Source organism: Gossypium raimondii, chromosome 2 (genome assembly GCF_025698545.1).
Source record: "Gossypium raimondii isolate GPD5lz chromosome 2, ASM2569854v1, whole genome shotgun sequence".
Taxonomy (NCBI): domain Eukaryota; kingdom Viridiplantae; phylum Streptophyta; class Magnoliopsida; order Malvales; family Malvaceae; genus Gossypium; species Gossypium raimondii.
The window spans coordinates 45767168-45782649 of NC_068566.1; the positions used below are offsets into that span (position 1 = coordinate 45767168).

Consider the following 15482-nt stretch of genomic DNA (forward strand, 5'->3'; position numbering starts at 1 on the left):
CATCTACTAGAGTTTGAACATTAATAATTATCTCTTGGAAGGATACCACTTAATATGTTTTTCTTATAAGTCAATCAATAGGAATTTATAATTAGTAGATATTTTTACAAAATAAATTTGGATAAGTTTTTAAAATTATTTAACTAATGAAAATAATTTTCTTTTAATTAAATAATATTTTAGATTATTCCAAATACTTTTTACTATTTCAAGACAAATTATTTATCTTTAGACCAATATCTTAAGAACAATTGTCGAGTGTTTGACCATTCTAAAGAATTTTGGTACAAAAAAGAAGCATGTGCACGATGATGGATAAAAAATCTTACTATAAACATTAAATAGGAGTCGAGTCAAATAAACTTATTGTAGATGATGACCCCGGTAAAGTACTAAAATTAATGTATTTTAAAATATTAAAATTGATATAAAATTTATTCAATTTTATTAAATTTTTAAAATAAAATTTTATAAAATTTGATTGCATTACTATATACAATTTTATATCAATTTTAAATATTTTAAATACGATTAGTGAATGTGTACTTTTTACTATTTTAATTAAAAAGTTTTACAATCTTTTATTATTTCTAATAAATTTTCTTCTTCTTTTTCTTTTTTAAAATTTCTAGTAATGATTCTAAATTTTGATAGTTTCTAAATAATTTTTTACAATTTTTAAAAATTTTAACATATTTATATCTAATGATTTTAGGTGTTTTTCGAGATGATGACGTTATCATGATGTCAATGTGTGCCATGTGGCAATTTATAATTTGATAGATATCCAACATTCAAAAGACTGAACTAGGAACGTTTGATAACATTAGGGATAAATTGGGAGCGTTTGATAACATTAAAGACTGAAGTGGGCTAAAAAGAACTTTAAGGACTAAAGTGAAAAAAACGATATACTTCAATGCCTAAAAGTCTACATTAAACCTTTTATATTTTATGAAATATCTAAAATAAATGCATAACATTAGATTTGAACTTCACCGTAATCTTTAATACTTCAATTTTATCATTTAAATCAAAATCTTATTTGGTTTTTACATTATCGTTGTGTAATATGTTTGTTATCTAAATTGTTTTACTCCCATCACAAGTAGAGGTGCTCATAGGTCGGGCGGCTTGGCCCGGCCCGACGACCCGCCCGAAATATGGGAGGGTTTGGGTAAAAATATAAGCCCGAAATATGGGTTTGGGCAAAAAAAGAGGTCCGTTTAGAAAACGGGCCGGGCCTCAGGTAGCACTTTTTTGGCCCGGGCCCGACCGAATATAATAAATATTTTTATTTTTTATTTTTTTTATTTTTAAAATATTTTTAAAATACTTTTTTTATTTTTTAAAAATTTTTTGGTGTTTATTTAAAAAATGGGCCGAGCTGGGCTCGGGCTGAGCTCGGGCTTATGAATTTTTTTCGGACCGGGCCTGGACTAAATTGTAGGACCATATTTCGGGTCGGGTCGGGCCTGAACCAAAATTTTTTCTGAGTCTGGCCCGGCCCATGAGCACCTCTAATCACAAGTGTCCCTTGATTTAATATATATTTGACTTCTTATATATATATATATTTAGACTTCGATTATAATGAAGTATTTTAAATTTATATTTAATTTAGTTATATACTAATATTTAGATAATTTTGTTAGATTATATTTGTGTAAAATTAGTTTGTTATCATTATTCAAAAGGTTTTAATGAAAAATAAATTAATTAATTAAAATATAAATGTAAAAGAAATAAAAAAAGAATTCATCTTAAAGTTATAACAATAACGTTAATACCTTAGGAATTTTAAAATGTTGTTTTAGAATCTCATTATTTAAATCATGTGTGGATTTTTTTAGTCGTATTTATTCTTATTTATGTGCCATCATGCACAGGTCATTTTTATTGGTTTCAGGTTACATATTAGTTATTTATGTTATCATGTTGTAACATTTTAGTCACTGAATATTAATTGGCGTTAAGGGTAGACTGACGTGGCACATTAATTCATCATTTCAAACAAAAAATTTAGGTTAAATTATATAATTGGTCTTCAAATTTTCTTCGTTTTGAGTTTCGAACTTTCTTCTCTTTTTTCTTTATTTTTCATTATCTTTTCATTCTCCCTTTATTTTCCTCCATTTCTCATTTCTTTTAATGTAGTTTTTCATTTTTTTCATTTGTTGAAACTAGTCACTATACTCTTTTTTGAACAATTTAATTTTTTTCTTTTATTTCTTTATTTCCTTTTACTTCTTCCCTTATTTTTCTCTCTTCTCATATTATTCATTACAAAAACATCTTTGCCCACCAAATAAGCCAAGTCTTGGTTTCTTTCACATGATTCCTAAATTGAATTTCACTCAAAACCAAATATCAATCATTGTTAATCAAATCTCGATTTGAATATAACCTAATTTTGAAAATAAAACTCTAACGCCCTTAACCTGAATCCGTCGCTGGTACATGGTTACGGAGCATTACCGGAGTTTACAAATTATTTATCAGACATTTCATTTCATCTAGCATTCATATTTGAAACCAATCAAAATCAAAACATTAATGAGCCAACATTGGCCAAATTAACTTATACATGCCATTATAACCAGAATCAAATTATCCAAAATTACCGATAGAACCAATGGATAGTGTGATAAAACTCCGACAAGCTTCTAACCCGGTCGAGCTTCCGATAATCTGGAAAGTAAAGGAAAACAACTACGTAAGCAATGAATGCTTAGTAAGCTCGTATAAACTTTAATCATATTAGTTCATTTCAAATATGAAATCTATACATATCAAGAATAATCCAATATTGATACCACGATACTCATGAAGCTATATTCATCAACTCACAAAGTGAATAAATCCACAGCATCACTTATACATATTATCCCAAGCTTAGTAGTATTTTATATAACTTTAACTCTTCCAAATTTCTTTATTTTCGTTTCCATTTCTTTACTTTCCACACTTATTTCATATGCATGACACACAAGTCACAAACATATCATTCAACCATAGTCACAAGCTAGTTCATTTAACCAAAGCCTTTTTCGAATTGATCACGCGATTAGTCATTTCATAAGAAATTGCATAATTTAAACCTTACCACTTTTTCATGAGCACTAGCATATTTTCACTTAAATACTTACCAATTTAATGCATCATATAAATAATCATATTACCATTCAACCAATAGCTTGGCATTTGCCTAAGCATCAAGCAACAACACTGGTTAGCGTACTTGCACATATTACATATAAATTCAACATTGATAAACTTATTTTCTCGATATGTCACACTTAAGTTTATTTCTCGTCTCAACATACATAATTTCTTTGTCAAATACAATATAATCAATAAACACATTTCCTTCAAAGAAATATCAATAATAATCTATAAATCTTTCAATTCAATCACATAAGTCTCTTATCATTTCTTACTAAATCGAAGAACGACTTATGGATATGAGTACATCGTTCTTTTTGTGCCATAGTCCAACTATGGTCTTACACATGTATTGCCATGGCCCTGCCATGGTCTTACATTTGTAGTGTCATAACCTAGTTATGATCTTATCATCAAAATGTCATAGCCCAGCTATGGTCTTACATATAAACACTGCCATGGTCCAACCATGGTCTTACGTTCATAGTGTCATAACCCAATTATGGTCTTATTATCAGAATATCATAGCCCAGCTATGGTCTTACATATATTCATAGTGCCATAACTCAGTTATGGTCTTATCCTTCAATTCATCCTTTGCCACGGAACGATTGTACTCAATCTCGCGTTCAATTCAAACTGAGTATTAAATTCGATAATATATTTCCAATAATAATAATTCAATTCCAACAATAGAACACACATATATATAATATCCATCACCAAATAACATTCACTTTAATCAAAATTATACAGAATATAGTTCATACGACCTTACCAGGCTAAATTGTAGAAATACAAAGATACAGGGGCATTTTGGTAATTTTTTATTTCCCTCAATTTTCCACCCGATCTTGATCTAAATTAATATTTCATTAAAATTATTAATTTAGACAACAAAACAATTTATTTACTGTAATTTTGTCTTTTTGATATTTTTATAAAATTACCCCTAAAATTTTACTTTTATTCAATTTAGTCCCCGAGCCCAAATCATGCAAATTAACCATTTTTAATGCAAACCCATGCTAGCAGAGTATTCATGGCATTCAATAAAGCCCAATTTTACAATAATTTCACAACAAACCCTTGCATTTTTTTTACTATTTCAACAAATTAGTCCGCAATATAAAAATTCATCAAAATTACTTAATAAAATACTTTTAAATATCAACCAACATCTCAAATTCATCATTTAACATCAAGAATCATATATATTCATCAATGGCAACATCCAAAATCTTTAACAAAATCAAAAACAAAGATAAGGTTTAGTTGAACTTAATTGTAACAATCTCAAAAATATAAAAATTATAAGAAAAAGGTACTAACTTGAACTTACACACACACAAGGATATAAAATGGCAAAACCTCCAAGTTAAACTCCCCTGGCTTTCGTCAATGAAAAAAATAGAAATATCCAAAGAAGATGTCTTTTTCACCTTTTCTTATCTTATTTTAATTTCAACAAATTTACAATTATGCCATTGAATCCTTTTATTTTATTATTTTTCCTTCATATGCCGCCTCATCCATTTAATTTGGGTATAATTGTTCCTTAAGTCCTCCCTCATTTATTAATTAAACCATTTAGCCACTTAATTATTATAATTAGCAAGTTTTGTAGCTTTTTCAATTTAGTTCTTTTAATTAATTAACTATCTAAACATTAAAATTTTTCAACTAAATTTAATACTACCTTAATGACACTCGTAAATATTTATAAAAATATTTATGGCTCGATTTATCAAACGAAATCCCGATACCTCATTTTCTAAAACCACTTGAACTAGAATTTTATCACTAGAATCTAATAATTCATTATAAGATATAAATTATTAATTCAAAAATCTTTTTAAAACTATATTTGACTCGTAAATATTAAATAATAAAATTTATGAGCTTACTCGCCGGATTTAATGGCCTCGAACCACTATTTCCAACCCCACTGAAAATCAGGCTGGTGAAAAAATTGGATTTATCCTTAATCAAATCTAAACATAAATTGAATACTTTATATTTAAAACAATTTTTTTCTATTTCCAAACTTTTACAAAATCATGTAGATTATTCATTTCCTTTTCTTTTATTTTCTGACGAATAAAATTAAACAAATGATAAAATTGATCTAAACCTTCTTGAATATTCCCAAGCAAGCTTGATTGAAAGTCGAGCATGGATGAACTAAAGAGAGAAAGGGAGCATGGAACCAAACTGGTTTGGGTAAAGTTGAGGGTAAGTTTCGTATGGTGGTCATTTTAGTCATTTAGAGTGTAGAGCTAGTTTGAAAAATTCTTGAAATAACGTAGTTTCGAGAGGGCGAGAATGTTGTAGGTAAGATAGATAAAGTGGTCGTGAGGGTTAGTTATGAGGTTAAGGGAACGGGCTCAATAAACTTTGTTAAATCAACTTGTGTGCATAGATTATGACATGTTTGATATTAACAATGAATTAATGTTGTTAAATCAACTTGTGTGCATAGATTATGACATGTTTGATATTTTGTGGATATGAGAATCTTAATTATTATTGAAACACAATATAATATCTTCATCACAATCCAAATACACCCTCAACATATTCTCAACACATTCTATTTGACCCTTCTTCTCTTTTGGGTATTAAAAAACTTACCCAATTGCCATTTATAAACAACATACCTATTGAGTTTTAGTGTACTTTGACAAGTTATGTATCTATATATATATAATAACAATTCATATTTTATGTTGATTTTTTTAATTATTTTCCATGTTAAATAATTATGGGTGTGGTTGAAGAAGTAGATAAATAGATGTATCATTCCATCACAGTTTTGATCATTTTAATTTAATAGATTAGCACCAAGCTTGAAAAATTGCAATATAAAATATTTTTAAAATTTGTTGGGTAAATTAGTAGACTTTGTGTGTGTGTGTGTGTTTTTTTTTTTTGTTCCATATCAGCCTAACCATTACCAAACAGTTGACATCAATAATGTTCATAATTGATAACATGATCCCAAGAAAAATAAAGTGTTGGGCCATTGTATTACATTTTTATATGATATGCTTTGGGCCACATAGAAACTTTTTTTTATATATTTAGAATAATCTATATTATTAATAAAATTTCTGATTGAATCGGTTTATTGGTTAATCAAATACTGACTCGATTAGGAAATGATTAATATACTTTTTATTAAATGTCTATTATTACTATTTTAATGGTCCTTTTTTTGTCTTTTCATACTTTTATATAGTTTTAAAATAAAAGAATTAGAATTAACATGTCAAGGAAATTATTACGGCACCAATAATGATTCCTAAGTAAACTTTAGAAAGAATAACTTGATATAAATTATTTTCTCCAACCAAATTTGTGTATCTATACTATTAATAAAATCCCTAATTAAGTTAATGTCACAAGTCAATCGGGCACCAACTCGTTAGGAGAAAATAATAAAATATCCTTTAAATTTAAAATAACATATATTATTTAAGGGTACTTTAGTCTTTTTATTTTTTTAAAATAGAAAAATGCATATTGTGGGATTTGAACTCATACCAAATTACATTGAATTTTTTTAATTTTATCACTTTAACCAAAAATTTATTTTAATTTATTTATACATTTTAATTTTATTATGCATATTTTCTTACCTCTTTAAAATGTATACCTATACGTATTATTAATAAAATCCCTAAGCGATTTGGTGTCACGAGTGAGTCGAGTACCAACTTGATTAGGAAAATGATGAAAATGTCCTTTCTTATTTAAAATAAGTTATATTATTCAATGACACTTTAATATTTTAAATTTTAAAAAATTTGCATATGATGGAATTTGAACCAAGGTAGTAGTTAGTATCACACCGGTGGACGTATCATTTTCTATTGAATCTAGTAAGTGCTGATATTCATCTATTTTGATGTATCATTTCGATTTATCAATGTTTTTGAAAATATTTAATGCATAAAATATTTAAATATATCAAATGAATTAAATTAAATAATTTCAAATATAAAATATTAATTGATTATATAAAACACTCATCAATAAACTTCACAAATAAAATTTTATTATTTAACAAATTTAAAGTAAACAAGAAGAAAATCATTTGACACATTAACGAACAAAATTATCCACAACATTATTTTAAAAATCTCATGCTAAATACATAAAATAAAAGTTTAATAAAACATGCGCATAATGTTGTGCTGGTGAAACTTTTAGAATTTGTCTTCTTTTTTTTCCCTTTCAGTATAATTTTTGTACTTTTTATTATTAATTTTCTACTATAATTTTGAAAGTTGTTCATTTACTAAAGTTTAAAATTTAAATTTGGTTATTAAAAATTAAAGTTGGTAAAAATAATAATTTTATCTATTTTTAACATTATTCTTGTATCGGTTGGTGTGCAATGTTCTAACAGGTACAACTGAAATTGGTCGAAATGAGGTAATATAACTGATATAAATCGAAATTTACACTTGTGCAAAAAAAATAAGTGATCATTTCAGTTTATTATTGGAATAGTGTCATCGACTGTGCAACGGAATTGATGCGGAACCGGCTACATTGATTTAAACCCATATCAAATTATATTGAAAACAAAAAAAAAAAGCCTTAAATTTACCATTTGATTTATAAAACTCATTATTGAGTTGTTGTGGATCCCAACACAATTAAGGAAATTACTTTAATGTCTCTTTGTATTTAAAATAATTGATATTATTTGAGAAAAATAATAATAAAATATGCATAAAATAAAATTTGAACCCATATCAATTAAATTGACAAAACCTTAAATTTATGACTCAAAATTTGTGTTCTACATGCATAATTTTCGTTTCGAATATTTATAATCCTCTTCTTTTATTTTGCAAAAGTTAAAAGATACAAATACCAAAAATAAAAGAAAAATAGTGTTGTTCCTCAAACATATAACCACTTGTTAGTAGAAAAGGTTTATTTTATTTATTTAATTATAATAAAGAAAATAAGAAGCAAAGCAGTGATGATTACATTTACAAACCAAAGAAATCAAATTATTACATTATTGTCTTTGATACAAATCAAATTATAAACATACATACATTGAAACCATATATATATATATGGAAAGCACCACAGATAATTTCAACCTCTTTAAATTTGACCTGCCACTCTAATCAATAAATAAGTTGTGTTAAAAATCTCTGCATTAAAAAGACATTTAGCATCCTATTAGATTCGCTTTTGAAGTATTTTTATTCCACTAGTTGTTTTTCAAGTGAAGTTTTATTTGCTTCAGAGTAGATAAAATTCAATTATGTTAGTGAGAAATTGAGTCATATTTAGTGCCTAATTTGATTTAGAAATATTAAAATTTAAAAGCTACCAAATAGAGCAGTGTTTGGTGACCCACCTTATTATCTATTCGTCATTTGTTGTTGTCTCCAAGTCATCACAATGAAAGGGACATGAGCAATCTTAGGCCAGTCTTCACCGGCTTCTTTAATGCATCTTTTGTTTAATTTTGGACACCCTCTAATCTCTAATCTTTTGAGTGCAGTGAGGTGTTGCATCCCTTCTGGTAGAGACGACAACCTTGGGCAATTTGAAATTCCAAGAATTTGAAGCGATGTGAGCTGTTGGAACCATGTTGGTAACGTCGAGAGATTCTTCAAGTTGTGGATGTACAACTCCTGCAAAGTTTTGATGGATCCTAGAAAAATCCATTGGGGTAGTGACTCCAGCTTTGGCACTCCTCCGATCCACAAGTATCTAAGGCTACCACCTTCTTCCCTCTCAAGTTCCAACTCCTCCATAGTGAGATCAAGCTTTCCACAACCAGAAATTTCCAAACTTTCTAATGTACGTAGGTATTTTAAACCTTGTGGCAATGAAACCAAGTTGTGGCATCCACCTATGTACAATTCTCGGAGAGCTGTTAGGTTTTGAATGTCTTCAAACAATTTTTCTAAATTTTCACATTCAGAAAAGATCAACCTTCGAAGATAAGTGAGGCACGATATTCCATTCTCTTGCAAACGCGTCTGTTTTGTTGTTACCCTTAATTCTCTAAGGCTAATCAGGTACCTTATGTCTTTTGGTAACTCTTCAATTCCCCTGCATTCATCAAAGTCAAGTGTTTGCAAACTCTGCAAATTGCAAATGGAATTTGGAAGTCTTTTAATATTTCCATTGTAGGCTAGGTTCAAATATCTCAACTGCTTTAAATAACTTATTTTGTTTGGCAATTGCTCAAAACTACACTCAGGCAAATGTAACACCCTCAAATGTTTAGACCTTGAGATGACTTCTGCAATAAGAGATGCGCTATCACCCTTGCCTTCTTCATCTAATAAGAAAAGTGATTGCAGACAACCCAAGTTTTTGGGCAACTGGGAAGCATCCTGCTTCGATAGATCAAACCATAAATGTCGAACATTCCCAGTCGAATAACGGTTACATGAATTCACCTCATTTTGCGCCACTGATAATGCAAGATCATGTACTAAATCATGCATTTTCAAGGTGGGAAAAATAATATGCTCTTCGTCAACTTGTTGGAAGAAAGATCTTGATAGTAACTCTTGTATATACCGATTCCCAATATCTTCTGGCTCTTCATTTTCGTATGGTGATTGCAAAAAGCCATTTGCCATCCACAACGGGATCAAAAAGAGAGCATTGAATTCAAAATCTTTCGGAAAAACTGAACAAAAAGCAAAACATTGCTTTAAATACCAGGGCAAATGATCATAACTTAGTTTTAGAGCAGGCAAGATGTCATTTTCCTTCTGTTCCAACTTCCATAGCTCACTCTCTCTCACAAGTTCCCAATCATGTTGTACCCTAGTTGAACAGAGTAGACTGCCTAAAGTCTTCACGGCCAAAGCAACCCCTTTGCATTTTTGAACAATTCCTTTCCCGATTCTTACAAGATTGTCATGTTGTTTCTCTTCACCTTCTTTAAAGGCAAGTTTAAGAAACAATGATAGACAATTCTCATCAGAAAGATGCTCTAAATCATACTGAGAGATTGTGCCTGTGATTGTAGCCACTTTGCGGCTACGAGTTGTGACAATGATTCTACTCCCTTGGGCTCCCCCACACAACAAATCTTTCAGCTCAGTCCATTTCTTCTGGTCCTCGTTCCAGACATCATCTAGTACCATAAAAAATCTTTTACCATTCAAACAATCTTGTAACACTTTATGTAATTCCTCCATATTCTTGTCCTTGCATTTCATACCATTGGCAGATTTAATGATTTTTATCATTAGTTGTTTGATGTCAAAATCCTCTGTAACACACACCCAAGTTGTCAATTCAAAATGCGACTTCACACTCTCCTCATTAAACACCAACTGGGCAAGGGTAGTTTTCCCGATACCTCCGATCCCAACTATGGGAAGGACAGGGATATCTTCCCCATCAGTTGGATTCATTAAGAAGTTTTGTAGGTGTTGTTTAGCTTCATCTCGACCGATGACACTAGATGTCTTAACAAAGGAGTAGGTTTCCCTCTCACGATGTATGACATTAGTCTCATGTTTTTCAGTGAGATGAAACTTGGCCCTGTTAGCTGCAATCTCATTCAACATCTCGTTTGCCTTTTTGATCTTATAGCCCATCCTAAAGCGAAATGCCAAAGGGTTTGAGCCAGAAAAGAAATGGCGTACCTTCCTTCCAGTGCTTTCCAGTTTCAGGACTTGCCTCCTCAATGCTTGGATCTCGAACTCGTCTATCAAATCTTCCACGTCGTAGCAAGCATCTTTGAACCTTTGTAGCCAAAGACTAAGCTCCTGGGTACGAGCCTGTTGTTGTTCAGCATCCAGGACCACAGCTCTGATAGCAGCTAGCGTGTCTTTAAGCTTTTCGAACTCCTTTCGAACACCCCATGCGGAGCAAATTCCTTCGTAGGCAACATTGCCTAGTTTCACCAATACTAGTCCGGCAATCCCGAATGCAAAGGATTCAGCCATTTTGTTTTTGGTATATGTTCTTAATGTTGGGGATTATTGTTTTTTGTATGAAATTTGGGATTAAAAGGTAATAAAAGCGGACATGGGGCCATTGTTGAAGGTATATATAGGAAGATAAAAAGGAATGATTTGGGTTGCGTGTGTTGCAGCATAGATTGCAAGTTTGTGAAGTGAAGTATATGTTCTTGATGTTTCCTTTTGGTGCAAAATAAGGTTTGAAGTGATGGTTGGGTAAGGGATTTATTCATTGGTGAGGATGGGGCATCCTAAAATTACAAAACCCTGAATTCATTAAATTATAAGATTTTATTCATCAACCTTTCCTGCTTGAACACACTTTAAGATTTTAATTGAGTAAATGTAACTATAAATATAAAAATTTATTCGAGAAATTCTTACCTAAAATTCCTCGAATTGAAATTTTGGCATAATTATTTATTTGATCCTCCAATTTTAAAATAAAATCAATTAATCTCTTATTTTAAATTTTCATCTCTTTTAATCTTTAAATTTATATTTTTGTGTAAATTATCCTAAAATAAATGGAAAATTAATGTGTGTTAACTTTATTGATATGACAAATACGTGATTGCCACATAATATTACATCAAGAATTATATAAGGTAAAAAAACACTTGTCCTGTCAAATTTAGTACACGTACACTTAAGTTTGAGCAATATCTACTTACCCTCATCAATTTTGAAGAAATCTTATAAACATTAGAATTATATAGGGTTTAGGATATAGGATTTTTTATCAATTTTTTATTCATTTCTCTATTTTAAATTGCAAAATAAGAAAAATTTAGTTACATATTGAATAACCATAAAATTATCTATACTATTATTTAAATTTTAAAGAATTGGCTAAGTCTGTTGTTATCTATCAATTGGGTCTCAACTCGATTAAGAAATCACCGAAAATTCAATTTTTTTATAAACTAACAATCATTGCTATAAAGGTTTTTTTATAATTTTATATTGGCTTAATACACATTTTAGTCTCTAAAGTATATTGTTTTTCCCACTTTGATCCTTAAAGTTTTTTATTCACTTCAATATCTAATGTTATCAAATGCTACTAATTTAGTCCTTCGGATGTTAAAACTAATAGGTGAGATATCCGCCAATCATATGTTCTTAAGTGTCATACAATGATGTCACAATGACATCATTATTCAAAAAACCTTAAAATCCTTAAAATTACAAATTTATTAAAATCATCAAAACTAAAATATATATAATTACAAAAACAATATAAAAATAACTAAATTTTACTAAAATTTTTAAAATATTAGAAATTTTAACATTTTAAAAATTTCTAAATCACCATCTACTAGAGTTTGAACATTAATAATTATATCTTGGAAGGATACCGCTTAATATGCTTGTTTTATAAGTAAATCAATAGGAATTTATAATTAGTAGTTATTTTACGTAATAAATTTGGATAAGTTTTTAAAATTTTTAGCTAATGAAAATAATTTTCTTTCAATTAAATAATATTTTAGATTATTCCAAATACTTTTTATTATTTCAAGACAAATTATTTATCTTTAGACCAATAACTTAAGAACAATTGTCTAGTGTTTGACCATTCTAAAGAATTTTGGTACAAAAAAAAGCATGTGCACGATGATGGATGAAAAATCTTACTATAAACATTAAATAGGAGTCGAGTCAAATAAACTTATTGTAGATGATGACCCTAGTAAAGTACTAAAATTAATGTATTTTAAAATATTAAAATTGATATAAAATGTATTCAATTTTTATTAAAATATTTTGAAATAAAATTTTATAAAATTTGATTGCATTACTATATATAATTTTATATCAAATTTTAATATTTTAAATACGATTAGTGAATGTGTACTTTTTACTATTTTTAATTAAAAAGTTTTACAATCTTTTATGTTTTCTAATAAATTTTCTTCTTTCTTTTTCATTTTACAATTTCTAGTAATGATTCTAAATTTTGATAGTTTCTAAATAAATTTTTTACAATTTTAAAAAAATTCTAACATATTTATATCTAATGATTTTTAGGTGTTTTTCGAGATGATGACGTTATCATGATGTCAATGTGTGCCATGTGGCAATTTATAATTTGATAGACATCCAACGTTCAAAAGACTGAACTGGGAATGTTTGATAACATTAGGGATCGAATTGGGAGCGTTTGATAACATTAAGGACTGAAGTGGGCTAAAAAGAACTTTAAGGACTAAAGTGAAAAAAACGATATACTTCAACGCCTAAAAGTCTACATTAAACCTTTTATATTTTATGAAATATCTAAAATAAATGCATATGATTAGATTTGAACTTCACCATAATCTTTAATACTTTAATTTTACATTTAATATATATTTGACTTCTTTTATATATATATATATATATATATATATATATATATATTTAGACTTCGATTATAATGAAGTATTTTAAATTTATATTTAATTTAGTTATATACTAATATTTAGATAATTTTGTTAGATTATATTTGTGTAAAATTAGTTTGTTATCATTATTCAAAAGGTTTTAATGAAAAATAAATTAATTAAAATATAAATGTAAAAAGAAATAAAAGAAGAAGTAAAAAATGAATTCATCTTAAAGTTATAAAAATAACATTAATACCTTAGGAATTTTAAAATGTCGTGTTAGAATCTCATTATTTAAATCATGTGTGGATTTTTTTAGTCGTATTTATTCTTATTTATGTGCCATCATGCACAGGTCTTACATATTTTTATTAAGGTAAACTATCAAAATGGTCATTTTTATTGGTCTCATGTTACATTTTAGTTATTTACGTTATCATATTGTAACATTTTAGTCACTGAACATTAATTGTCGTTAACGGTAGGCTGACGTGGCACATGAATTCATCATTTCAAACAAAAAATTTAGGTTAAATTATATAATTTGTCTTCAAATTTTCTTCGTTTTGAGTTTTGAACTTTCTTCTCTTTTTTCTTTATTTTTCATTATCTTCTCCTTCTCCCTTTATTTTTCTCCATTCATCATTTCTTTTAACGTAGTTTTTCTTTCTTTCTTTTTTCATTTGTTAAAACTAGTCACTATACTCTTTTTTGGACAATTTAAATTTTTTCTTTCTATTTCTTTATTTCCTTTTTCTTCTTCCCTTTATTTTTCTCTCTTCTCATATTCTTTATTACAGAAACAAAATCTTTGCCCACCAAATAAGCCAAGTCTTGGTTTCTTTCACATGATTCCTAAATTGAATTTCACTCAAAATCAAATATCAATCATTCTTAATCAAATCTCGATTTGAATATAACCTGATTTTGAAAATAAAATTGTAACGCCCTTAACTCGAATCCATCGTCGGAACATGGTTACGGAGTATTACCGGAGTTTATAAATTATTTATTAGATATTTTATTTCATCTAGCATTCATATTTGAAACCAATCAAAATCAAAACATTAATGAGCCAACATTGGCCAAATTAACTTATACATGTCATTATAACTAGAACCAAATCATCCAAAATTACCAATAGAACCAATGGATAGTGTGATAAATTTCCGACAAGCTTCCAACCCGATCGAGCTTCCGATAATCTGGAAAGTAAAGGAAAAGAACTACGTAAGCAATGAATGCTTAGTAAGCTCGTATAAACTTTAATCATATTAGTTCATTTCAAATATTAAATCTATACATATCAAGAATAATCCAATATTGATACCACTATACTCATGAAGCTATATTCATCAACTCACAAGGTGAATAAATCCACAGCATCACTTATACATATTATCCCAAGCTTAGTAGGATTTTATATAACTTTAACTCTTCCAAATTTCTTTATTTTCATTTTCATTTCTTTACTTTCCACACTTATTCCATATGCATGACACACAAGTCACAGACATATCATTCAACTATAGTCACAAGCTAGTGCATTTAACTAAAGCCTTTTTCGAATTGATCACATGATAAGTCATTTCATAAGAAATTGTATAATTTAAACCTTACCACTTTTTCATGAGCACTAGCATATTTTCACTTAAATACTTACCAATTCAATGCTTCATATGAATAATCATATTATCATTCAACCAATAGCTTGGCACTTGCCTAAGCATCGAGCAACAACACTGGTTAGCGTACTTGCACATATTACATATAAATTCAACATTGATAAACTTATTTTCTCGACATTTCACACTTGAATTTATTACTCGTCTCAACATGCATAATTTTTTTGTCAAATACAATATAATCAATAAACACACTTCCTTCATATCAATATCAATAATAATCTATAAATCTTTCAATTCAATCACATAAGTCTCTTACCATTTATTACTGAATCGAAGAACGGCTTAAG

General features: G+C 28.5%; 1 protein-coding gene across 1 annotated transcript; it reads right to left on the reverse strand.

The window, feature by feature from the left end:
* Positions 1 to 8176: 8176 nt before the first annotated feature.
* LOC128031938 (putative disease resistance protein RGA3) lies at positions 8177 to 11153 on the reverse strand. The gene is made up of 2 exons (XM_052627641.1): positions 8555 to 11153; positions 8177 to 8314 (listed from the first exon to the last, which is right to left on the reverse strand). Exon 1 carries the CDS (start codon positions 11118 to 11120, stop codon positions 8559 to 8561), a length of 2562 nt encoding a protein of 853 aa, XP_052483601.1. The 5' UTR covers positions 11121 to 11153; the 3' UTR covers positions 8177 to 8314; positions 8555 to 8558.
* Positions 11154 to 15482: the final 4329 nt, after the last annotated feature.